The sequence below is a fragment of the Ornithodoros turicata genome, chromosome 1, assembly GCF_037126465.1.
Source record: "Ornithodoros turicata isolate Travis chromosome 1, ASM3712646v1, whole genome shotgun sequence".
Classification (NCBI taxonomy): domain Eukaryota; kingdom Metazoa; phylum Arthropoda; class Arachnida; order Ixodida; family Argasidae; genus Ornithodoros; species Ornithodoros turicata.
The window spans coordinates 79,908,610-79,935,098 of record NC_088201.1 but is presented as its reverse complement, the minus strand read 5'-3'; the positions used below and the strand labels follow the sequence as shown (position 1 = coordinate 79,935,098).

The 26,489-nt window shown below is 45.8% G+C and overlaps 1 protein-coding gene and 1 pseudogene across 1 annotated transcript in view; one reads left to right on the top strand and one right to left on the bottom strand.

Moving 5' to 3' along the window:
• LOC135378427 (neprilysin-4-like) overlaps positions 1 to 25,955 on the top strand; it is an 85,834-nt gene extending 59,879 nt beyond the window's left edge. Inside the window, exons 17-21 of the mRNA XM_064611458.1 lie at positions 22,074 to 22,204; positions 24,005 to 24,070; positions 24,153 to 24,257; positions 25,625 to 25,701; positions 25,821 to 25,955. Of these exons, the coding sequence (XP_064467528.1) occupies positions 22,074 to 22,204; positions 24,005 to 24,070; positions 24,153 to 24,257; positions 25,625 to 25,701; positions 25,821 to 25,920 (479 nt within the window). The 3' untranslated portion in view covers positions 25,921 to 25,955. The remainder of the gene's footprint in view (positions 1 to 22,073; positions 22,205 to 24,004; positions 24,071 to 24,152; positions 24,258 to 25,624; positions 25,702 to 25,820) is intronic.
• Positions 12,645 to 16,704, bottom strand: LOC135378571 (uncharacterized; annotated as a pseudogene).
• Positions 25,956 to 26,489: the final 534 nt, after the last annotated feature.

Sequence of the window (26,489 nt, the reverse complement as noted above, 5' to 3'; positions counted from 1 at the left end):
CAACCAGGGGGGGGGGATATGTTTATTACGAAAAAAAAACAGAGGCAGGTAAAAAGGAAAGGTCAGCCAGGCAGAAGTCGACTTGCTATTCCTTGTAAAAAAAAAAAACCTGTCTCCGTCTTCCGCAGACAGGTTTCCTGCTATGCGTAAAACCGTGAGTTCTTCAATGTGCGTAACAACCGGATGACTTGATAGCCAGATGCTTTTGTAACGAGGTGGCATGCATTAACAGTTGTGCACTGGAATTTCTAAGGCGAGCTCAGTGCACAAATTGTGACCAATGAGACGCGGACGCTGACCATCGGCCATCGTACTTGCAACAGGTCCCTCCGTTCCCTCACCTGGAGAAGGGCGATCTGGCGTACGCGAAGTTCTATACCAAGTTCTAGGCCACGTTCTACACCAATGTTTTAACTGCCAGCCAAACTGTTCGCTGCCAGATGTTTTAGTACACAGAATTAAGAACATCGCAATTGTATAGAACTGTCACCTGTGGCACATAAGTGTAATCGTTCCCTGTTGTATTTTACCCCATGAAAAGAAAACTAGTTTTCTTTTCAACACACAGCGTTTCAACACACGTTTCAACACACGCGTTTAGCTTGCACCTGCTTAGCTAAGCAGGCATGTGAACGCTGTGTTATTTCACTGAAACTCACGCATCCCTCATACAGCACGTCCTAATCCACAAGGACAGTTCAAGACAATGTAACATTTGAGTGTTGTCTATAACAGGATGCGACTGCCGCACACAAAAGGGGGGGCGGATAAGCTGACCAAGTGCAGCGTTGTGCAGGATGCGCATATTTCAGTTAAGCGGCATAACGACTAAGAAGAGCTCAACTATGCGTAGATAAAAAACGGACAGCTGATTATGAGAATCGGAGACACCTGTGGCTGATCTGAGTTTGTTCGCACAAGGGTTCTGGGGGCAGTCTAAAAGATGAATACAAGAGATAAGCTTATAATAAACAGTACCCAATGGACACCAGAAGCACCACGGACACACAAACATACATGAATTAAGCTTCCTGTGATAATGATAAGTCAGCTAGGGTACAGTGTCACTCAGTGTGACGCTGTCCACGCTCCACGGGAATGTGCTGATGTTCGTCATGACACCACAGGCGGAGCAGAGGCTTCGGCCAATGGATCCGGTAACTTGGATTTTAGATGATGAAGGCCACATTGGGGTCAACTGCAAGCACAGCTATGCAGAGCACTGTGACGGAAAGGGAATTATTGTGCATATACTATACACAACAGTATGAATATACACAGTCTGACGAAATGGTTGCACTACGAAGACCCCTCCTGCGTGTTGTGTTTCTTCTTGTAGTCAGGGTCCCTGATCGGCATACTGCGTCGTATGCGTGGGTCAACAAGCTCTGGATGGAGCTAATCATTATAGAACCGCTCAAAGTATACCCAGCCCTAGTGGATATCACATTGGATACAGCTACTCTGTTCACGTCCATACGATCTGACATACGATCTGGTTGGCCCTCAGTAGCTGCAACGGCCTTCAGCAAGCACATTTTGCATTGCAGCCTAATTTTGCTCCGCAATCCATTTCTGTTCTCTGACGTTATCTTCATGACAGCAAGTGTGCAGTTGAATGGGCTGTGGATTCTCAGAGCTTGAAATTAGTTGAACAAGTGCATATTGTCCACAATGCTTCGCCCTTCAACAACACTGGGTCCGTTTCCGGACGTTCCTGCAGACACGTCTTGCGTACCGTCGCTTCTGCTAGCTCTCGATGAAAGATTGCTTGATTCGTGAGAGTCTGGTACTACTTGAAGATTATCCAGATGCCTTCTCTTGTAGAATTTCAGGGTCTGTTCTTTGCGTCTCTTCCGTCTTCCGCAGACAGGTTTCCTGCTATGCGTAAAACCGTGACTGGCAGGCACAGCACAACCACGGAACGAAGGATTCCGAGATAACGAGCGACAGCTGCGCGTCCACACTCCATTTATTATCACATGCGAAAAGACAGATTGTGACAATTCATCCGGTTTTTCCCACTTGTGCAGATTTCTGTGGCATGCAGATAGATGGCACCACCGCGCACAGCCAAAATCCCAGCGAGTCAGCATTCGCTAACCACTGCTCACAAGAATCCGTGTAGCAACTCTATGCTTCGACATAAACAAATTCTTTCGGGACATATTGATTTTAGATATATTTTTCTAGTACTTAATGGGATTAAAAAAATTCTCACCTTAGGTCTATTTATTTTGTGACCAGCCAACAAATTTAAAGGAAGCGCGAAACGCAATTTCCGACGTCTGCGAAAAAATTTCCAACACAAAAGATGAATTTCTGGCACCATTACGTACTAGAACCCATGAAATCTCCAATGCAAGACCTATTTTATGCAAATTGAGCAACTCCTTGCGGAGTTATGCGGTTTGAAAAATGCATGAGGAATGCCATTGAGCCAGGAGGGTGTTGCACCCCCTTAACATGTTGGATTGTCGATTGTTTATTGAAGAGGGTGGCGTAGCAATTCGGAAACGGGTCTGGGTGTTTATTCCTGCAATCATTGTTTCTTTTGATATGCCAGGATTCAAGATTATTCCGTATGCCCCAGCGACCTTCACGTTCCCGAATGTTTCTGGTTTCTAAAAGCTGGTTCACACTGCTGCGTTTACGCTTGCGTGCAGCGGTTTGCGCTTACGCTCGTTTTCTCACAGAACGGGCTCACGCTATCGTACACATCGCCCCGTTCACGTTTTAGCGTTCTGGTCGTCGCGTTCCTCCAATGAACTCCCACTCCGATTCTCTGCTCAGCAGCGCACCGCTAGCGTAACAGCGCGTACTTCTCGGATTTTAATTCAGTTCAATTTAATTCTTTATTCAATTACACCACGTCAAGCAACACGCAGGGACGAGACCAAAAAGCAGCCATGTTGGCCACTTGACGAGGGCACAGTCCCAATATTTCACTTCTGTTGGCAGGACAATATGAAACAATTTGATAGTTTTAATCTGTTCAAGAGGTCATAACTACCCACTTGACAACATATAGCAAAACTAAGCAAACAGAACATGAGAAAGCGCTAGGTACCTAAGCAAACGATATGCCAGCAAGCAGAAACATAAGAACGGAACAAAAAAAGAAAGAAAGAAAGGAAGAGGCGAAAAAAAAAACACAAAGCACTGTGGAGTTAATAAAATGATGGGCACAAAGGTATTGAAATGCTTTCAACATTTACTTCGTTGCTCGAAAGATTGTTTAGTGTTTTTGACAATGTACAAGATAACAGTTGATCGGCATACCTAGTCTTAGAGGCGGGAATTTTCCAGCGTGCGATACACCGGGTGCGATGTAACAGATGTCGCTCCAAAGAAAACAGTGACAATGCAAGTTGGTTATTCTTCAGTGCTACCAAGTAGATTCTGAGTAGATTCTATGGAAGCTCGTTATTTTCATAGTCCTAAGTGCGCTAAATAAACTTTGGGTATCACTGCCATCAGCAACGTTCTTCTGAGATACTAATAGTACGTTGATATTGCACTGACACGTGGCGCAAAAGACTACAAGCAATAAGGAAGTCACGGCAAGTGGCCGTGAAGAAACGTAGGAAAGATAAGAGAATTATATATAACAATTTAAAACCTTTTGAGGCAGAACATGGCGATAACGGTTCATAAGCCCAATTGGTTTAGAAATGTTTTATTTGACGTTGGATACACTGCGGTCCCAGGATACGTTTTCAGAGAAATATACTCCCACGATCTTGATGGACTTTACACGTTCGATGCTGTTTCGTCCAAGGAAAAAAAAGAAAGAAAAAGAAACAGGAGTCTCAACGGGCTTAACAACAACAACAACAACAACAACTTTATTTTCGACCTTGGACAGTGGGGAGTTTCATCGCCACAGGCTTATTTTTAGATCTCAAGAGTATAGCTTTTGTTTTTATTACACCCTGTACAGTATTGTCAAAATTGTTGCAAATGTTATTGCTATAATTAGGTACATATCGCCAGTCAGTACTCAACTCCCAGTCGCTGCGGCATAACGCCATCCATTGGTCCCGCAACAGCATATCAAGGGGTTTTGCGTAAATAAGAATGCCGATGTGGACATGTCCACAAATAAGTGCCAGCCGTGGGAATCAGTGCTACATCAGGGAGACCGAGGCCCTGCGAAATGGGAACCGCTCAATGGCGTGCCACTCGAAAGAGCAGTGGGAGTGCAAGGCCGCAAATGCAAGACCTGGGCTGAGAGAAAAATTCGCTGCGTTCACCCTAATAAAATAGTGCAACATATTTTTGCAGCTACATTTGGGGCATACGTTGGCCTTTCAGTAACCGCAAAATTATTCGAATAAGTATTGCAGCGGCTGGGGCAGCCATACCAAACATCGGCAATTTTCTCATCTCACCTAACTTTACTGATATCTCTTTCGGCAACAAAACGTGGTAGAAAGGTGTTCTGTATATTGAACGATAGAGGAAATATTTCTCATTAAAAATATATGTCATTTAGGGATATCCGACCTGCCGACGAGGAGCTAGGAGCGCTAATAAATGTACTATTTTGTGACATATCTGCCGATTGCGGCATTCTTTCTTCAGCTTCCTTTTACAGTGTGATCGTTTACACTCTGTACAGGTATACTAGAGTGTCCAGACTTTACGCGTGCCAGCCATGAGGGTTGTGACGCGAATGAAATGGCGTCAGTAGGGCTGCAGATTCACGAGAAAAAGTCACGTCGCGCAGACGGCGCAGTCTACCCCCTCTCCATCTGCGGACTGGCTGATCGTAGGAAGCAGCGAGTACCTGCTTTCGTCTTCGCTGAAGGTCGTTTCCAACAAATATAGTTGCTGTTTTTTTCTTCACTGAAATTAACAAATGTCACCGGCCGACCTTGGTCGATTTAAAATGGAATGACCCCAAGGCGGTTGAGCATTCTATTCCCTCTCTGTCTCGCTGGGATGAATGGGTAAGAGCGTCCCCTCGTTGCTGGTAGCCAAGATCGCACTAAAGACTGGGAGCTGCTGAGTTCGAATCCTACCACCGGCTGTGCTGTCTAAGGTTTTCCATTGGATTTCCAGCAGATTTACTGTAGACGAGTGTCAGCACAGTTCTCCCTGAAGTCGGCCTAGGACGCGTACTAACCCCTCTGTACTCTGCTCGTGCTGTCCTCTCTCCATCTGTCTACGTCTGTACGCCGCTCACAGCCAAATTTGCTTTTCAGCGCTAACACGGAAAAAAAGCTACAGTGAACATCAAAATAACGTTCGGCCCCCTCCCCCCCCCCCCCAAAAAAAAGAAAACTGATACGCCTGCTCAGTCAGCCCAAGTATGAAATACCACTAAAGAAATTAGCCGTCTCCCTGCTGATGAGGGGTAAATCGATTGCAATAGTTGAACTGCTAAGAAAATCCGGGGATGATTTAAATTGCGCGTAATGGTTTGCAGATATGGGTCAAATGTAGGGTAGGGAATCTCGACGCCTTTTTGCTATCCCGGGATTTCGGGATTCGAAAATCGTAATCCCGGGATCCCGGGACGGGACCGGGATTTTGTGCAATTCCCTTTTCGGCAATAGCCCGTACGTCCAATGACACATTGCAGGCCCTCTCTAACGCTATACGAAAGGAACAGCTTGTTAATTTTATTGCCCGCATTGGTCTCCAGGTTTTTTAAGGTTCCACAAACAACACTTTCACGCGCAAGCAAAGCAGCCCTGAAGTCTCAGTCTTTAGCACTATCACCACTGCCTCGTTGCTCAAAAAACGGCCTCAGGAAACACAGAGCGTCCAAGGTACTGTCGTCAAGCCGTGACCGAATCTTTGTGCAAAGATTTCCTGCCGAGCTGAAAATCCTTTCGGACTCCACGCTGGTCGGGACAATGGATCGGAGGTAGAGATTTGCCTCTTCTAGAAGGGCTCCTCTTCCTCCACCATGCCGAAACAGTCCGATTTCTTTCCGGAGGCGGGATTCCACTGTGCAGCGATTGGGTGATGATGCCCCAGTCCGTTCACTCGACGCCGATGCCATCATTATTGCATTGTCCAACTTTTTCTTGAGGTCATGAGGATCTGACACTGCTGCAGTTGCTTCCTGGATATCGTCTATCTCTCGCTCGACAGGCGAAGCAGACAGTCTTGTTGTAGATTCTTCCCGGCGTTCATTACGCTGTATGACTTTTGTAAGAAATATGCGGAGAGCGTCGGAGGTGACGGTCCTGAAAGACGAGTCGAGAAGACGTTCGACGTGATAGCCGTAAGAGGGGTCCTGCAGTATCTGCAGAACCGTAGATGCCATCGTGCGGCGTTGACATAAGCGTGTTCTGATATTTTCCTTCAGTAGCCGCGAAAAAGCACCCTCCTGTTCATTTAGACATTCGAACACAAATTTGATTGTGGCGTCTGCTGACAGAAGGTGGGCATCGCGACGACAAAGTGCCTCAACAGCAAGGTGGACGGGCTTCAAGCACGCGACTACGCTAGTTATGCACGCGATGTCTGAGTCCGAAAGTTCACTTCTCGATCCTATGTCAATTAGCGCTTTCCTGACGCTGTCGCGTACTTTCAGGTAGCGCTCAAGCATCGCAAGAAGCGAATTCCATCTCGTTTTACAATCCAAAACTAACACCTGTTCCTTGCCATGATCTTGAGTGATGTGAGCTTGCAAGATGTCGTTGCTTTTCGGAGATCGCTTGAAGCGCATGATCTCCGCACGGACGTTATTAATGATGTCCCGGATGCAATCATCCCTGTGAGTGGGTGACCGGACCTCTACTGCGTCATCCATTATACTCATACCATCAAGTTCTTCGTCTGTTTCCGACTCCGAACTACTACTTTTTTCCTCTTCATCCGCGCGAGACATGTTCGCCGGCAAAGCGTATAAGGCATCAGTGACTGCTAGATGGAATCCATGCGCCATGCATAATTGGTGCTGCAACGGCTCCAAAATTTTTCCAACCTTAACCATTACCGACGCTCCGTCTGTGGTAAGGCCGACGACATCTGTGCCGAGGGTGACGCCGAAATCCAGCAGCCTGTTACGAATGGCGTCCACGCATTGTTCTGCCGGCATCGCGCACCTGATCCTTACGAGTCCCAAACTCCAAGAGCAAACACCGCTCCTGAATTTTGCACCAGCGGTATGAACATTGATGTTCATGTATCTACGGTTCCTGACCGACGTCCATTCGTCTAATGTCAGGGCAAGTTTACGCCCTGCTTCGAGCTCATTCTTCAGGTCCTGCTTGCACACATCTTTTATCTGAATGTAGAAGTTCATTGTGTACTGACGGACAGTTTTTTTATCCTTAGGGAACTTCAGTCCAAGAGCGCGCATGCCATCACGTATGTCTTCTGACGAAGCAATCACATGAAACGATAACCCACACTTGGCGGCCATCCGTGCTACCCTATATTCAATCGAAGTGCTCGCGCTCGCCAGAAACGAATCAAGCGTTGGTGAAGAATATTTGGGTACCTTCGATGTCGATGGAAGGCTTCCTTTTGTGGCGTCTTCGTTTGCAGGCCTCACTCGAAGGTTTATATGATGTTGCAGCAGATGCGTATGGAGACCTTTCGTCGAGGCACCGAGAGTCTTTAACACCCTGTCGCATCTCTTACATTTCGCCGATTGTCCATCTTCTGCACGTAAGTAGTAGAACCATACACTGCTACTGTCACTGCACTTCGACGGAACTTCGAAGAAGCGAACGGCGGACATTGTCACGCTTCAACCATTTAGTGGCAATGTAGGCACCACACGGACGCTCGGATTGTGTCGGCGAGACAGTCGGACGCCGGTGCGACTGTTGCCACCAGTTCAAGACAGAGGGACCCCGTGCGCTGACCGGCCCCTCGCCGGCGCAACGGATGAGAGCTTTTGCTGTGCCGTGGCTACTTTTCGCGGACGAAAGCTTCAAAGAGCGAATCTACGGAGCCATTGTTTTCATCAAGCTACCTCTTGCATTACACCAGCAATGCCAAGCCATAATGGGAGCTTTAAGATCCCGAAATCCCGGGATTTTTGGTCAGAAAATCCCGGGATTTCGGGACCGAGAAATCGTCCGGGATCCCGGGATCCCGGGACGTCGGGATCCCGGGATCCCAACCCTAGTCAAATGTATAGGAGCAGAACTGCAATGAGTTACGACCTAATGCTAGAGAGGATAACGCGCTGTGGGGTTTGGCGTCAAGGAATAAGCTTCACTGACCCGAATTAGAGGATAACTTTTTATTCAAGCCAATCTTGTTTGTTTCTTCTTCATTGTTTACACGGGTTTAGCGTATGAATAGTAACGGCTTCTGATTGATAAAATACGTTATATAATTCGTGCACTCCAGCGTGTTCAGTTATCTTGCAAGTATGATTGGTACGTTTCAGCGTGTCAAGTTCACAATCAAACTCGAAGTCGATTGTCGTTAAGCTAACACGCCTTCTCAGCGACTTCCAGGGTGCGTCATCTGAAGGGACAAACCAGTCACTCTCTCTCACTCATCCTCCTTTCATTCTTACATTTTTGCACACTCATACACACATTCATACGACAGGGATCGACGCAAGCGGCAATTGTTGAACAAGAGTCGATCCCTGTCGTATGAATGTGTGTATGAGTGTGCAAAAATGTAAGAGTGAAAGGAGGATGAGTGAGAGAGAGTGACTGGTTTGTCCCTTCAGATGACGCACCCTGGAAGTCGCCGAGAATGCGTGTTAGCTCAACTCAGTTGGTAGAGCCCTGGACCGGTAATCCAGAAGATGTGGGTTCGAGTCCTACAGCTGGCTAACCTTTCCAGTAACTTCCATCTTTCATCGTTAATTTCTTAGGCAACTTGAGGCCTTGTATGTGATTGTCCCTTCTATGTTTTTCCAGCCTCAGAACATCAGTTCTCTCTTGTTCAACAATTGCCGCTTTCGTCGATCCCTGTCGTATGAATGTGTGTATGAGTGTGCAAAAATGTAAGAGTGAAAGGAGGATGAGTGAGAGGGAGTGACTGGTTTGTCCCTTCAGATGACGTACCCTCGAAGTCGCTGAGAAGGCGTGTTAGCTTAGCACAACTGCTAGAGCCCTGGACCGCTAATCCAATCGATTGTCGTGCCGGCGACGGTCACAGGCGCCTCCACTGAATGATGCATATATCACACTCCTTCCTTTCTTTCCTTTTTTTGTTTTGTTTTGCCGTGTATTTTGAGAGCCTTTGATTTTAATGACTTGAAGCATTCACATGAAACTTGTGGGTATGACGACAAACCTAAATGGATTTACTGCAACGCGTATACAACGGCCACTAAATAGGAAATCCGAGAACGGCCGTTTGTTCATGTCGGCACGCCCATGCCACGGCGACGCAAGACGCCCCTCTCCCACCTTGGCAGTCTCGCTTGCAAGATGTAATACGCATGACGTATCATTGTAATGCCCGCAGCTGTCTCGTGATAATTTCACCTAGTAAACACCCCCGCCGCTATGCTTTAGTAGGTACCCTTGTCTCACAGTTGCACAGACACATGATCTGAAGCTATATGTGATGCCGACTGCATGTGATGCCGAGGGTATTCGAGCGCGCACGCCGAGCTGCATACGGGAGAAGGGGAGGAGTCACGTTGAATACCCTGCCATAAGCTCTTCTGCGGCTTCACGGTTCCCGTGGCGCGACCTATCGTCCAAGTTTTTATCGTCCAAGTTTTTGGCGGAGAGCATAGGAATTTTCGAGGGGTGAGCCCAATAAGCTCCGGGCAGAGGCACGGTGGCGCCACGATCGCCACTCCCCTAGTGGGAAGTTCAACAGAATTTGCGGGGCATGAGAAGCTGAAAATGAATGACGAACGTGAACCACTGGTGATATACACCGGCTTCCAGCCCCTGAGTGCGCTGGAAAACTTCTTTAGGGAGTCAAATTTGCAAAAAGGAAGGCTTCTATATGAGTCTGAGCACGTTCATGGCGTGTATGAGTCGTTAGACGACAGCGGCAGCGATATACACGGCGAGTGCATCACTCAAACTCATATCAACAAGTCCAGTAAGCTGGTGATTTTGAGGGTAAGTCTTATACCTAAGAGATAGGTGAGCTACCTTGCGCATGACTCAAAATATCGTTTTTGTCATTCGAAAGCTTAACAAGGAGAGGTACATCACGGAGGAGCGGTGCGACTGCAAAGGAGGTGTGGCTGGGCGATGCAAGCATGCTGCTGCCGTGGCATTGCATGTGCATTGCGATGAAGGCGCATCAAAAGCCAGCCAGCCACAAGCATGGGGTGTTCCAAGTAGAAAAAAAAGTATACCCGAAGTTCTTTTATGGCTCCGACGGAATCCTGGCAAGTGAGGCTCTGCAGCCAGTCGTCTTGTGTGACATTCTGTTTTTCTCGCAACAGGTGTACCAGCGAATGCAGAGTCAAGAGACATGTCTTATGTTTTGAAATTTTTCCCTGGCATTAATTGCCCACTGGTTGACATGCTAGTTGCTGAAAACAGTGAGACTAGTGATGTGGCTACAGGTGACCCTACAGGTGGTACACAATTGACAAATGTGTTTCAGTGGGACGAGAAGCGGCGTAGCTTTCCCAGTTTTTCTGTTTGTCATGCCGGTGAAACCTTGCTTTTCAAAGAACAAAAGTTCATTTCAGAGCTTACTGACAAGAAGTTGAAATTTTATGAGGATAACATCCTTGTGTCACGTGGGGGAAGAGAGACACTTGCGGCTGACACATTTCGTGACAGGACTCTGTGGGGCAAGGAAAGACGAGGAAGGATAACAGCGACAAAGGTAACAATATGATCTGTCTCGCGGCATGCTTCCAGATTCTGATTCAGCAGTTGAGAGTTTGTAACTTAACCATTTTACTTTTACGTGATTACATCCACCACCACAGCTTTGACACATAGCATTTGTTGCTTTTATGCCACAAAACTGCAGTAATAGTCCTTATAATTTGTCTCGCTATGTGATCTACAAGCTCAGTGCACTTACAGGCTCATCGTGTAATTCACTGGACAGGGGAGTATCAAAAGTTGGCAAGTATGATGGCAAATGAGCACCCCTTCTTTTCAAAAGCAACAGAGTATGGGATAGTCACGGAACCAGAGGCACGACAACATTACGAAGGGCAGTATCAGGTGTCAGGTGCCAATATGGACTTGTAGTACATCCCGAAGAGCACTGGCTTGCATGCTCTCCGGATGGTATTTTTAGGTAAGTAATAATAAGTAGGTTTAGTAAGGTAACAAGGTAATAACGGAGAAGCCGCTTCTATGCTTCCTCAGTGAATGCAATGATGCCAGTACCCTCCGGGAGGAGAGCAGTGCATATTACACTCAGGTAAAATTTCCATGCATGTGCTTGGGTTGCTTGAGTGTATTTATTCTTCAAATGATCAAGTCAGGTTAGTAGTTAAACGGAATGACAGCTCTCTGTCAGAGCTTATTCCTGCACTAAGGAGCTTTTACTTTAATCATTTTCTTGCTGCACTCTCAGAGTAAGTATAGAGACCAACAACTGTATTTATAAGCCATAGAGCATTTTATTATCTACTACATTAACATTAGTTGTAAGCACAAACAGTATGTTATAATATGACTGTGTGTGCAGCAGTATTGTGTATTGAAGTGCAATAAAGATAAAGTGCAATAAAGATATTCATTTTGGGATGAGGACACAAATATCTGAGATACAATGCCGATAGCCTTGAACGCTAAGCTATGGTGTTCTTTGCACTGCGCAGCCATACTGCCACTACACATGGACTTTTACACAACATTATGCATCACTCTCAATTAGGCAGGATTTCAAGATGTGGAAAACAAAGGCCCGCTTTCACTGACACTGGTTAGCATTGAACCAAGGTCAAGGGTCCCTAAAACTTGATAACACTCAATTTTTTTTTTTTTTACTAACGTTAGTGATGTGATGAATTTTCAGCAACAATAAGGGTTGTTGATGTCGGTTCCAATGTTAATCTGGGTTGCTGAAACCGGGCCATAGCAGGCCAAATTAATCACAGTTTGAGTTAACAAGAATGTACTGCATGTTGAACTCTGTTTTTTAGAGGGGCACTAAAATGCAAAAACAACTTGCTCTCAAATGAAAGTCTATGTTTCAATGTATAATTCAAGCAAAATTAGTTCACACAATGCTTCCAGTTAGAAGAAAAACGCAATGCGAACTGAGCCGTCTTTGGCGGCAACGAATGGGATCCCCAGGACGCAAAGATTGGTGGTATCCAATGAGACAGCGGGAGAAGCGCGGGTGTAGCATGTGCGCACTGCTGAATTTTTCAATACCGATTCACTGAACTGTAGCCCACAACAGTTCTCGCGAATGTTCTACTGACAGCATTTAACTTCACGTTCCTGTTACGCCAGTCTGCTTCGCAATGCGTACTATGTTTTTCACCGGGACTGCTCCATGGTGTGGCACGCGCAGTATGGACTAACAACACTGTTGCACGAGCTGAAATGACATTCACTTCTTAGAGCCGAAGCAAAAAAGTGTCCGGTATAATTTTGATTGTAGCTTCGTAACAGAATGAAAGTTCTGAATTATGATAAGTACAAAAGTAACTTAACGTGTAACGTAATTGAAGTGAACTTGGTTTTGCATTTTAGTGCCCCTTTAAGTTGCTTCCAATACAAAGTACGTGTGGGACTGATGATATCGGCAAAAATTCAAGCTGTCACTTGGTTAGCAATGCCTTTTTTAAACAGTCCTGGCTTCAAGTTGATTAAAACACATAGAACATGCACAATCTTGTCCATGTATGGGGTCAACTCCTGCGGAATTCGGTGATTCAGAATGTCATAGACCTTAATCCGTTGTATGGCCCGTTCTACGTGTATGCGGACATTTGCAGTGTCATAGCAGGCATCTGATTCCGACTCCGAGAACTGAGGGGAACTTGCAAACGGTGGCATTACTAAGGTTGCATTTCGGGTACCCACGCCTGTGCGAATTCCCGGGAATCCCTTATCAGCGAGTACCACATCTTGCGCTTCCAACTTGAGAAGAAGCTGAGATTCCATTGTCAACGTTGCATCTGACACTCTTCTGCCCATGCATCTAGAAAGAAATGTGATAAGCCCACTAGGCGCAATTCCGATTAAGTACTTGAGGGTGTGGTGTCCTTTGTAGTGTGAAAAACACAAGTTTTGTTGTTCAACTGACGAAGGCCTCTCAATCTGCAGCTCTGTGCAGTCGATTATTACTCTGCACATAGGATACAGTTCACGGAAAGACCGTGGCATTGTTGCTTGCACGGCTTTACCGGCTCGGCCAGTAGATCCAGTCTCTTGTCACACCACATATGTAGTTCAAAACTGACTTGAATATTCTGGACGCGGTTGTACGATCCACAGAAAATATTGTTGTTAAGAATGAGAAGGGCACTCCGTGCTTCATCTTGATTAAAAAAAGCAACAGCTTGTCCTTCACTGAAAGCTCATTTCGCTTCCTGCCTGTATCTGGAATGAGACCGTGGAGGAGCGCGAATACATCTAAAGGAACCGCAGCTAGTGACATGAACTTCTGCTCATTGCCGTCGACTGAGCTGAAGCCAAGAAAGCAGCACTCCTTGTAACTTGATCCGACACACACATCAATCAGAACTAGTGGTGTCACTGATGAGGGTCCTGGGTCACTCGTACCCTTTTCACAAGCTTGTGCAGGTGGCTGGCTGGTGACTCCTACCTGAGAAGACTCTGGAACCAACTTACTGCTGTTGACAACTCCAAAGATGCCTACAGAGCTAAGGACTGCATTTTCCCCTCCATCAGTGTCTAGATCCTGGATATATGATAGGAAGGTTGTGGGATCATACCTGGCCCATCATAGGTTATTATTATTATTATTTTGCTAATGATGTGACTAAAATCAGAAACAATGTTATGCTACGTGTTCCAAATCCCTTTGAGATGAACATCAGCTCAGTGCATCAGTCATCCTCTATTATCGAAGCGATCCATCCAGTGTTCACCACAAGTATTTTAAGAAAACAGTATTGCACACTCGTTTCTGGAGTACCTCATCAGGAAGCAAATCGGATGATGAGATGTTTACTCGTGCTCCTGCAGTATCTTGGGTGGCCGCCTTCGTCGCGCACCTTTTGTGTCTGCCAACGTACATGTGTTGATCATAGGATACGGTGCGAATGAATGCCTTGGACACTCACCTGAGGTACCGTGCCTCGTCATTTACCGGAGCCCGCCACTTATACACTTCGTCAGATATGTTCCGGTTGTAGCTCGGGTGTCCCTCCTCGTTGCTTTTTCAGTTGTTCACGAAATGTCGACAGCATATTCTGGAGCAGGATGTCCAACCGAAACGTTTTTCGTTCCGGTTTTCGTTCCGGTTACATCATAAACGATCCGGTACCGGTTCTGCTCCGGAGCAAAAAAATAACGGTTCATACCAGTTTTTAACCGGTTCCGCTTCTGCTGGGAATATTTATCCCCACAAAAAAAAATCAATGTTACAAAATGTAAACCCGTTTATTCCGCATACATGGTATTTAATATTAATAGACAGCTGTGAAATTGGTAGCTCCTGGTTCCTGTAGGTTACTGTCTGTTCAAATAGGCTTTCTCCTTTCTTGAAGCACATGCTACAAACTGACTTGTTTGTCGTGATGTCATACGTAAAGTACTTTCTTGCTGGGTTGGAGCGATCGCGTCCCATCCGTATGTCTGTTGCTACTGTCTAGCCAGCAAGCACCACCGCACGAGTACGACGCAAATCGAGGAACACCTTCACTCACAAACGGGCTCGACGGCTCCGTTTTATTTTCTTCGTGTCCTGTCCACAAAAGAGTTGCCACTTCGCACGGGCTTGCCCTCGCGTATACGTAAATGTATTCAACTTAGCTGCTCTCAAACAAGGGACGCGTTGCGCGACATTACCGATAAAGATGGCTACGTGGCTACGAGGGAATGTGGCTACGCATATGCACGTACAGGTCGGCGACTGGGAGGGGTGATGTCTTTCTTTTTTTACCTTTTCATCTTTTCAGTTTTCTTTCTCATTTCATTCATTTCATTTCCTTTGTGGGAGTAGCAGAATTCGTCAGTGATGAATTCAATATCTTCCGTTTTTTTTTTCTATAATCAAACTCAAACTCAAACTCAACCGATAAAGAAGCCGTTATGCAGCCGCCTTGGGTCGCTGTTTAGTTGAGGAGAGTTTGCGGGGATCAAATTAGAACGCACAGTACGGCACATTGCTAGAGAGTCACATGTACCTCTAAGTCTGTGTGCGTGCGCGAACGATAAACCATTACAAAGGGAGCCTAAGGGTCATATTATGCCGACATACATTCCACCGTAACCGTAACCCTCGTATCCCAGCAAACCATTAATATCCCTGGGACAGCCCTACAAGGTCGAGAACGTTCTGAATATCTCGACATCCATGGGATATCTATGGGATATCGCACAATTTCATTGCGTTTTGGGCTTACTCCAGTAAACAGCAGATGTCCCTGGAAGGATATCGCGCTCTGGATGTTTGAATGTCCCATGGCAGGCAGCCTGGAGATCCTAGGGATGTCTATGGGAGATCCAGGAAAGATTTCTTTGTCCTTATAGAGACGGTAACCTGAATTAAAAACACAGTAGTTGATAGGAAGGGATGTCAGAAATGTTGTTGGGTATACTGTGACTTGAATCAGAAACAGAGGAATTGCGAAGATACCTCCTCGTCACCGTTACAAATGTTTACGCCACGCTACCCCTAACGAACGTGTGTGTAACGATTTGTATTTCAGTATATGTTCCATCCAGCTCGCAAATAAAGGTTACTGCGAGTTTTCCCAAGTGGTCCAAGTGAGGCGGGCAGGGTTCGGCACTTATTCTGGCAGGTCCCACGGTATTGCTGTACTGTGATGAATCCTGTTTGGAATGTTTTTGTTCCCAAATGGGAACAATAGTATCAAATGGGTTAAAACACACAATAAATATTATTTGCTGGTACACAGTTGCAGTGGTCTCTACGCACTCTACAAACACTAAATATCTTATGCACAATTTTTAAAAGCAAAATATGTACGATATTTGTAATCTCCCATACATATCCAAATATCCGTGACAGACGTCGTAGGGACTTTCAGTGGATCTACAAACATGGCAGAAACGCTAGTCGCTGGGATATCACATGGATGTAAAACGGATCTGTGGCAAGCTCCACTGGATATCCAAACGTCCCGGGCGAGATATCTTACGGACATTTGCTGGATGTATCTGGTTTGCTGGGATGGTACCCATGACATGACTTCAGAGCACACGACGTCTGTTTCATTCGCCTATCCGTAGTCCAAACCGGCGAAGTTTTTGTTTTTTTGGACCGAAAACCGTTAAATATATTTTTCGGTTTCCCTGCTGAGCGAAAAAAAAAACGTATACGGTTTCGATTCCGTTCCGGTTCGCACCAAAATAGCGTTTTTTTTTTTCGGTTTTCGGTTCCAGTTTTCGGTTCGCTCCGACACCCTGTTCTGGAATGCTTTGTCGGCTCCCAGCTGCCGCCATCATCGCTGGTAAAACAAATAATTATCGACGAATCAGAATGGGCCGCTAGCAGGCAACCGCAGAACCTATTTTGGCGCCGAACAAGCTGGATCCACATGTTCCGACGGTCCTGTTCATACGGCTTCGATGGGAATGAATACAAAATTATCTCAGGATCGTTTCTGTATGCCTTGCTGCAATTTACAACGCAGCAAATGTTCTTACATTTCGGCATTGTCGCGAAGGGCCCAGAGACACAACGTCGAAGCGTATACCCCGTCGCACTGTGGCCCCGCAAGATCTGAAGGCGCCTCCACTGCGGGGCGCCACTAGTACGGAGGGAATTACATCCGCACGGAGCTTATAATGGTATCGCATTAAAACAAGCGAGGTGGTATGTACCAGACTTCCTGCGGGGCTCCCTTAAAACACACATCGGAGAAACTGGCCGTAAGTATCATCATGGATGGACGAACACAAAACAGCCATAGACCGGCCTCCACGGATCAGTTGGTATAGTGTGTCCGCCTTATGATGCCAAGGTTGCGGGTTCGATCCCTGTCGAGGACGCCAGTAACTTGGTCGCAGGGTACAAGTTGCTTAGACACGCTTTCTGTGAGGGACCGTTAAATAATGTGCGCTGAGATTTATGCGCACATTAAAGAACCCTAGGATGGACAAAATCAATCCACAGACTGGCCACTGTGGCGTCGTTCGTGATCACACCCAGGCAGCACCCCAATATGGGTCCCAGGCTGGACAAATATAGGCTGTCTCGTACTTCCAATGTTGGCCCAATTTTACAATTGCAACCCTGCCTAAGTAAGGCCTAACATTGGCAGCCTATATTCAGCTCCAGCATTGCCAATGCACACCCCATATTACTCAGGCAGCAGCTCAATATCGACCTCACATTGGCCCCATATTGGGTAAATTCGAAGTCAATATAGGCCCACGCTAGGCACTTCTCGCGACACGGTTGTCTCGAATCTCCTGTCCGCAGTTCCACAGCCCATGCTGCCTTCGTCGCGCAGGAAACTGTTGTGCCACTATTGTATTTTAAAGTGAACCATATCCCAGGCAGCACACCAATATTGGCCCAATGTGGGCTGCCAGGTTCTCCAATATCGGCCTAGTATGGGCTGCCAATATTGGTCCCACATGAAAAGTGTCACCAGGCTCCCCATTGGACCAATACGGGCTGCCTACATTGGCAATCCCATTTTGCCCGAATTGTGCCAATTCTTCCGTGATGATGCCGATGATGAATTTGTGTAATAATAATGAATTATCCGGTATAATATCCACTACTAAAAGTGATATTACTTCATTGGCTCTTCTTGTTGTGCTGATCTAACTGATCACGGTTGCGTCGCTTTAAAAAAAACAAAAAAACATTACATCGCCCTAAAAACGGGAGCAATGCCCGTCTTGCTCAAGGATCCAGGTAGTCCCAGATTTTAGGAAGAAACCCTCCCGGAAACAGCACCGCAAGCGATTGGGCCCCGATGACCGTTTGATAGGCCCCGTGTTCAAATGCACGACCCATCTGGAGACGGACCGCGTTATCAAGGGGCTCCTCTCCAGATGAGGGACCGGCTCTCATTTGCCTCTTTCCACCGCTTACGCGGATTTAAAGAGAGACAAGAGCCCTACCCATCCCTCATAAGCCTTCATTGGGATCTTACTACCATATGACCTAAAAACTTACAACCCGCTCCTAAAGTACGAGGGGTGTTGAAGTCAAACCGGGACTTTCTGTCTCCCAATTGTACGAATGGCTCGCGCTACTTCTTTTTCATCATTTTCACACGCGACAGGCCTCCGCGTTCGCCACGTGGTGGTCCAAAGTTTGTGCAAAACAGAAGACACGTGCTGGACAAGATGGCCGACAACGAGGTGAGCGCGCACATCGAACAGCGAATTGTCATGAAGTTTCTCGTGAATGAAGGCGTAAAGTCATCTGAAATTCACAGAATACTTCTGGCTCAGTATGACCTCGATACACTTAGCCGTAGCAAAGCGTTTGAGTGGTGCAAAAGGTTCCGAGACGGCCGTACATCAGTGCAAGACGATCCTGGTCCAGAGCCCAGTGTCAGAGTTCCTGAGGACATCCAACTGATGGAGCGCCTGATCCTCAAGGACCGACGGATAACATGTCTCGAACTGGCCCGAAAGACGGACCTTTCTGTGGGAACGTTGAGCACTATCATTCATGAACACCTCCAGTTTCGGAAAGTTAGTGCCCGTTGGGTCCCGAGGCAGATCTCCGTGTTTGACCGGCAGAGAAGACTGGAAATCTCCCAAGAGCTAAGGCACCGTTTCGACACTGAAGGACAGCCGTTCCTTGATCGAATCATCACGTGCGATGAAACGTGGGTGCACCATTTTACTCCTGCGCATCAAAACAGTGGAGGCATCCGGGCTAGCCAACTCCCAAGAAGTTCCGAAGCACCCCGTCTGCGGGTAAGGTCATGGCCACGGTTTTCTGGGACAAGGCTGGCGTTGTTCATGTTGATTTTCTGCCCAGTGGTACCACCATCAATAGTGCATATTACTGCCAGGTTCTCAGGGACGTGCATAAGGCGCTGAAGCAAAAGCGGCCGGGTCTCATCACCAAAGGAGTCCTCCTCCTACAGGACAATGCACGCCCCCATACCGCGCATCTCACGACACGCACCTTACAGGAACTTGGCTGGGAGTTGCTGCCACATCCCCCTTACAGTCCAGACCTCGCCCCCAGCGATTTCCATATCTTCGGGCCACTAAAGGCGTTCCTTGGGGCCGCCACTTCAGCCGCGACGACGAGGTCAAGAATGCGGTCCGATCATGGCTGGTACGTGTCGGTAAGGATTTCTACGCTGCTGGCATCCAAGCCCTCGTGAAACGCTGGGACAAGTGCATTAGTGCAGCTGGAGATTACGTTGGAAAATAAATTTCTCGCCTGTAAGTTCATTTTACTTTTGCGAAAAATGAAAAGTCCCGGTTTGACTTGAACACCCCTCGTATAAAGGAGCGAAGCACTGTCGTGACGGTGTCGGTGAGGGATATACGCCTCAGCAACTCGCACTGCATCTACAGTAGCTTCAAGGCACCTAGCGTTACAGAACGGATATCCCTTTGTATCAGACATTGAGTTTTTACTTCACATACAGCTTCCATTGTCATTAGAGACTAACTACCGAAATTTTCGCTCGAAGGAAATGACCGATCCGAGTGTCGCGCATGCGCATTAAGAGTGGTATGACACACGATTTCAGTGAAACGACCACACGCTCTGAGTCGTTTCGTTTTATTCCGCAACTACAACTGATTGGCATTGTGAAGTAAGTTGACGGCTGTTTGCATCAGCAGTACTAGCTGTATCAGCTGAGTTACAGTGCATGTTTAGTTGGATTTCCAGCGTTCACTGTTTCGAGCAATGTGTATCGTCTGCGGGAAGTAGTTCGATGTAACGATGTATTGAGTAGGGCATTTCAAACGCTTCAACGTCCTATCTTGCCATGCTGCTTGACATTAATTGATACAAGAACCGAACACGGGATCGTCCCATTTTCCGAAATTTCAGACAGTATGGGGCCCATAATGCAAAGTTTGAGCCAATATGCGGAAAGTCGTGGCAAAACTGGTCCCATATTGGACCCGTATCGCCAATGTTCAGCCAATATGGGCCCAATATGTAGACCATATTGCCCAGTTGCATCCAATATTACGCCATGTTTGCACATGCATTACAGGCATGTGTCGGTAATATTTCCAACATTCGTCCGATGTTGTTTGGTCGACGGCTATATGTACAGTATACTGGCTAGTTGCATCCAATATTTTTTTGGGGTTGACGGCTATATGTAGATCATGTTGCCCACATTCATTCAATATTTGTTCTACAGCTATATGTGCATCGCATATTCACATTGCCCAGTTTCATCCAATATTATTTCGTCGACAGATATATGTAAACAATACTAGCAGCTTTCAGCCAATGTTCATTGGTCGATGGTATATATAGACCATGTTGCATCAATATTGTTTGGTCGACGGATATATGGAAACAATATAGCGGTTTTCAGCCAATATTCGTTGGTCGACGGTATGCATAGACCACGTTGAACAGTTGCATCCAATATTATTTGGTTGACGGTTATATGTAAAAATATTAGCAGTTTTCAGCCAAAATTCTTTGGTCGGCGGTATATGTAGAACCTGTTGCCCAGTTGCATCCAATATTGTTTGGTCTACGGATATATGGAAACAATATAGCAGACTTCAGCCAATATTCGTTGATCGACGGTATACGTAGACCATGTTGAATAGTTGCATCCAATATTATTTGGTTGACGGTTATATGCAAAAATATTAGCAGCTTCCAGACAATATTCGTTGGTCGGTGGCTATATGTGGACAATATTGCCCATTTTCATCCATGTTGTTCGGAAGCCGGCAATATGTAGACCTTATTTCCAACTTTAATGGAATATTGTTGGGCCGACTACTATATGTGCACCATATTGCCCATTTTCATCCAATAGTGTTCAGTCGTCGGCAATACGTTGACCATATTTCCAACTTTCATGGAATATTGTTTAGCCGACGGCTAGATGTAAATAATATTGCCATCTTTTCGGTCAACATTATTTGGCCAACGGCTATATGTAGATCACATTGCCCACATTGAACCAATGTCGTTTGGTCACCGGCTATACTCGGACCGCATTGCCCGCCCCCATCCCATATGATTCGCTCCTCGGCTATACGTACACCATTTTCAGCCAATATCGCCTGCTTCATGGCCATATCACGACCATATTTCTAGTGACCAGCGAATATTGAACGGTTGACGGCAACCTTCGACCAACATTCTCATGCAGCAACGACTATTGGAAGAATAATGGTAAACGTGTCCTGTATAGGACCGGCAGTTCCAATGTCCCGACAATAACTGATCTGGATAGTGTGCTGCCTGGGCAGTTGTCTGACGACGTAAAGCCACGAATTATCAACAAAAGGAACATAGATAACTGTATCAGTAAGCAGGCAGAGCTTTGTGAAGACGTAAAAGCACACACACGCAGTAATGTCCAAATATTATAGTGCGTGAAGGTCACTGGGGCGTAATAGAAGCATAGGAAATCCTGCCATACCAAAAGAAACAATGGATTCATGCGCAAACACTGGCACGTTTCTGAGCTGCTACGCCCCCCCCCCCCTCCCCTTCCCCTCCCCCCTTCAACGAATACCCGACTGGTGAGTGTCAAAACCGTCATTCTGATGATGAGACCCACATGGACTTCGAAACATTAATGATAGTACTTTTTGTGGTGTTGTTATGTCGTGTAGCCGTTACTGGTTTTTACCATTTCGAATAAAGATGTCCACTCCCGGCTCTTAACGCACTATCTTCAGAGGCCAACATCCTACTTCACAATGGGGATAAGCTGCACCCTCGAACGGGGTATTAATTTCTTATATCAGTAGCATGGCCTATACTCGCCTTCCTCAAAGAAACAATAAAGTGTGTCAGAGAAAAATGATAGCAAAGTCTGTGTTGCAGTTTTCAGTGAGGTTACAATGTTTATGATGATCTACTTATATTGTGTGCGACAGGTAGTCAATTCAACGCTGAAGGAGAATTACACAACTGGTGGACCAATGAAACGAGAAGGGCATATACGAACCTCACAGAGTGCTTCATAAACCAATACGGAAGTATCAATGACAGTGAAACATCTCTCCTGGTAAGTGTACTTCCTTACTAGAGCAGCAGATGTAATTTAGTAACGTGTCAGCATTTAGTAATCATCATACTCATCTCATCCTCTACCTGACTGGAACAGAAGAAAAGAAAGCTCTACTTCCACACCATATGCTTATCTATGGGCGTGCGTCATGGAGTTTTCTTAATAATAAATTGCGCTTCAAATATTATATTCCAGTTAGTTCCATCGATGTGCTTTCTGCCGGTACTTTGACTTCTGCAAATCTCATAGGATTTCATAAAGATACATACAATGCAATGCAAAAGTTGCAAATACCAAAAGAATTGCATGACTTCCTTGAGTGGTGCTTGTCTCGCGAACTGTTATGCATTTAACAAACATTCTTAAAACAGAACTTCACCACAGAGCACGGTGAAGGCCAACCATTACACAAAACGATGCCTTTGTCACTCCTGATTTGTGGAAAGCGCGGGCGTACGCCTTTTTGTGACAATTAACATAACTACATGAGCATCACAAAAGGGCGTACGCCTCCCGTTTTCAGCCAGTCAGGGGGAACAACGATGTCATTCGGGATGATGGTTGCGTGCTATGCGGTGAAGTTGTGTTGTGAAGAGTGTGCAGTGTATTAATATGCGTGGGCTGTGTCATTGTAAAAAATTGTTAACTGCCGACAGCTTATTGCTTATACCCTTCCCAAGGAAGAGAAACGAAACACGTCATGTTTCCAACACTTTCCAACATCTTTCCAACACTGCATGAATACAGACACCTTTCGGGTGTAAACGGGTGTCCCATATACAGCACACGGCTTTGTGATGTAAGTTTCACAAAATATAGAAGGGTGTTAAATTAAACGTTAAATTAAATTACGTAAATTACTTTTACAGATGGTGTATTTCAAAGAAAGCACCATTTCAGGGGGCATATTCTGCAGAAAACCAGCTGGGGTGGGGGCAGTGTTTCTGTTAAAACGCTATTTGAGATGGGTGTTTTCGAAACACTGTTTTCAACACTGTTAGTACACCTATCAGCGGAGCCTGCGGAATAAAAAAGAAATCGTGTCTGTCGACAAAATACCCTTCTTGCTACTAAATGCTACTCGCATTTCCCTGATAACCTCTAATAAAGAAAAAAAGGAAAACGTTGAAAAGCACAAACGTGCAAAAATATCTACTTGCGGAATGAAAGCAAGCATTACCTTGACACTAACATAAAGGGAACGGGATTCGTTCGTTGCGTCGTTAGTGATTTATGATCGATAGAAGAAGAAAACAAAAACACGATGGACGCGTTTCCTCTCCTTCTCAAGAAGCGCGACAGTGCGGAGAGGCTTCGGATTTGTCTCCTCAAACGATCTCCAGCGATGATTGCACAAATCGTTTGAAGAGACCAATGATGGCCCGCCGCGGACTGTCGCGCTCCTTCAGAAGGAGAGGGAGAAGGAAAGCGTAAAGTACGTTTCTTTTAATCATACACTCTCAGAAAAAAAAAAGGTGTGAAAAGGTAGTAAATTCTATAGTTACCACCCAAGCCAACATAGCGTCTAATAAAGGGTGTAAAATGGTGGTAAAAGCAATCATCATATATCCAAAGTGCTACAAAAGGCGTATAAGGCGACATAGAACGTCGCTGTCATATTACTCACAGCTCATTCCTCACAGCGCTCACAAGTCATTGCGCAGCACTCATTGCTCACAGCATGCGGTTAACCAGCTATAATAGAAAGGAGTTTAATCATCCTGGGTGTGTCATTCAATATTTGGAAGCAGGGCTTGGTGGTATCTTGAGTGTTTACTTTGTTCTTCTTCATTTTAGCTTAACGGCGTTAACACACAAGGCGAAAACGTTGCAGATAACGGAGGACTAATTGGAGCATACCTCGTAAGAGCTCTTTCTTTAGAAACGCTTAGTTCTTGTAATAATTGCGCTTCTAATCTTGTTTGTTTTATTTTTATTTTTTCAGACGTACAAAGCTCTCGCCAAAAATGACACAGAACATCCAGATTTAGCTCTTCCTGGTCTCGAGCATATCAGTAGTGACCAAATGCTTTTCATCTCAAACGCCGTAGTAAGTATGCTGATAGAAGGTAACGTGTAGTAGGTTAGCGTAAACATGTGTGTGTTGAGTGTTGGAAAGACTCAGAGGCAGAAATGCTTTGCTGCGATTGAAGTTCACGTGTCTCTACTTAAAAAGCCGGCACACCCGTTAGCCTGGTTGAAGTTTGGCTTTTCGTGCTGTGGTACACATGTCCCTCAGGCTCTACAGAATTGCGAAAATACGACGTGTTACCTACGGCTTAGCCGCTACTGTGCTATTGAAGGCAGCTGAATATTTGAGTGAACAAGAGCGTTAATTAGCTTAACAATTCCCTTCGTGTGTGCCCCACAGTGAGAATCTCTAGCTATGTTTTTGATGCCCCACGCCTGCGAAACTGTCATCCAGCATTCCTTTAGATACATAAAGATAAGCCTATGGCTCTACGGCTGCAAAGATATAAGGAACATTGCAATACACAGCTACCGATGACTGAGGGAAGAGACACGCTTCAGGTGGGGTGAGGCTTGTGGGAAGTGTTAGGTCTGAGCTGGCGGCTTGGTGCAATGAGACGATGGTAAAGTCGGCAGTGGAAGACAGAAAGGAAACGACAATGGTACCCTGAGAGAGGGGGGAGCAATCCCCCGTGCTCTGGGGGTTTGGGCAGCCCAGAAAGTGTGCGAGCTTCCCTCAGTAGCCTTCTTTAGCGGATATCCCTGTACCACGGTAGAACTAAATAATGGTAGTTGAAGAAAAAGCACCACCGTCGTGGCCTTTAGTTGCCAGCCTTTAATTGCCTCAACTACTACTATACGTTACCACAGTAGAAGCCGGAATAATGGTCGAAGTCACTCCATCACACGCTGTTGGGCCGGTGCCTCGGCGAGACATCAGTCTTTCATTGTGTCAGCAACATATCTGGAAGCCGCAGTGCAGGTCGCGGAAGTACTGTAGGAGACACGGTTGTCTAAAATCGGCACTCCGTGGTTTATCTCATCTCAAATCTCCAGGTGTTACAAGACTATTTCTTTGGAGTAATAAACACGTGCAGCACATGGTCCACCTTCAAATACAATATTGGCACAACAGACTTTCAAGCGCAATCGAGGTAACATGAGATGGCGACGTACTGACAGGCGCTTTTAGATAACTGTGTCCCCAACAGTACGTATACAGATAGAGTAAATAGATTGTTGCACGTGAAGCCTTTTTTTTTTTTATTAAGCGTGTCACTCTCCCAGTTGCGGAAGGCCATTTCGCCCAGATTGTGGCTCATCGCCACATCGCAAGGAAGTGACACGCTTTTGTGATAGTGACAACAGTAGAAGTGACAGCCTTTGATTGTCCGTTCAAAGTGTGAAATAGATGTGTAGTACTAAAACTCGAGTATTTTGATTCAGGTGTGGTGCACCAACATGCGTCAGCCAGCACTGCGACGTCTGATAGAGTACGACCCACACGCCCCTCCGAAATACAGGTGAATTTCAGGAGCAACAAATGTCTTTTATGACGGTTACAAGTGGTCACATTCATCGGCATAATATATGCCTGATGGTCGAGTTCGCGTAACTGTATAATGCGTGCCTTCTTTTATAGGATTATCGTACCTATGAGCAACATGCCCGAATTTGCAGAAGCATTCGCATGCCAAGAAGGCAAGCAAATGAATCCACAAAAGAAATGTAGAGTGTGGTGAAATAAACGTTGTTGCTGCGTGCAACACCCTGGTAATGTTGTTACAACTTTAGTATGTTAGTCAAAACATGAAGCAAGGAGGAAGACCAGGTGTGGAATACGAAGGGCTAATAGTCAAACGGAGGGGAAGCAGCCTCGTAATTATCGTCTCTCTGACAGCCGGCATGTGGCGGCAATTTGGTGGTTAATACACTATAAGCGCGAAGAAAAAAAAAGTTAATTTAATTAATAAAGTTAATAAATTTGATATAATAATGATATCAAATACGTCTTAATTTGATTTCGTAATGCACATGTGAAATTAAGATCACGGAATTTGCGCCCTGTACCGGTTTATCCTGTTGCACCTTGAGAGGTCGCGCTTGACAAAATCGCTTTGAAAACGGCACTCTCGAAGGCAAAGTGACGAGTTCGATCAAATTTGGGGCTTAATATCATCTGATTTAAGAATGATGTCAAATATATCTTAAGCTGATTTTGTAAAATGTACATGTGAAATTGAGACCACGGAGTCTCAGCTTCGTACCTATTTCCCCTGTTACACCTCAGCGGTCGCGTTTGACAAAATCG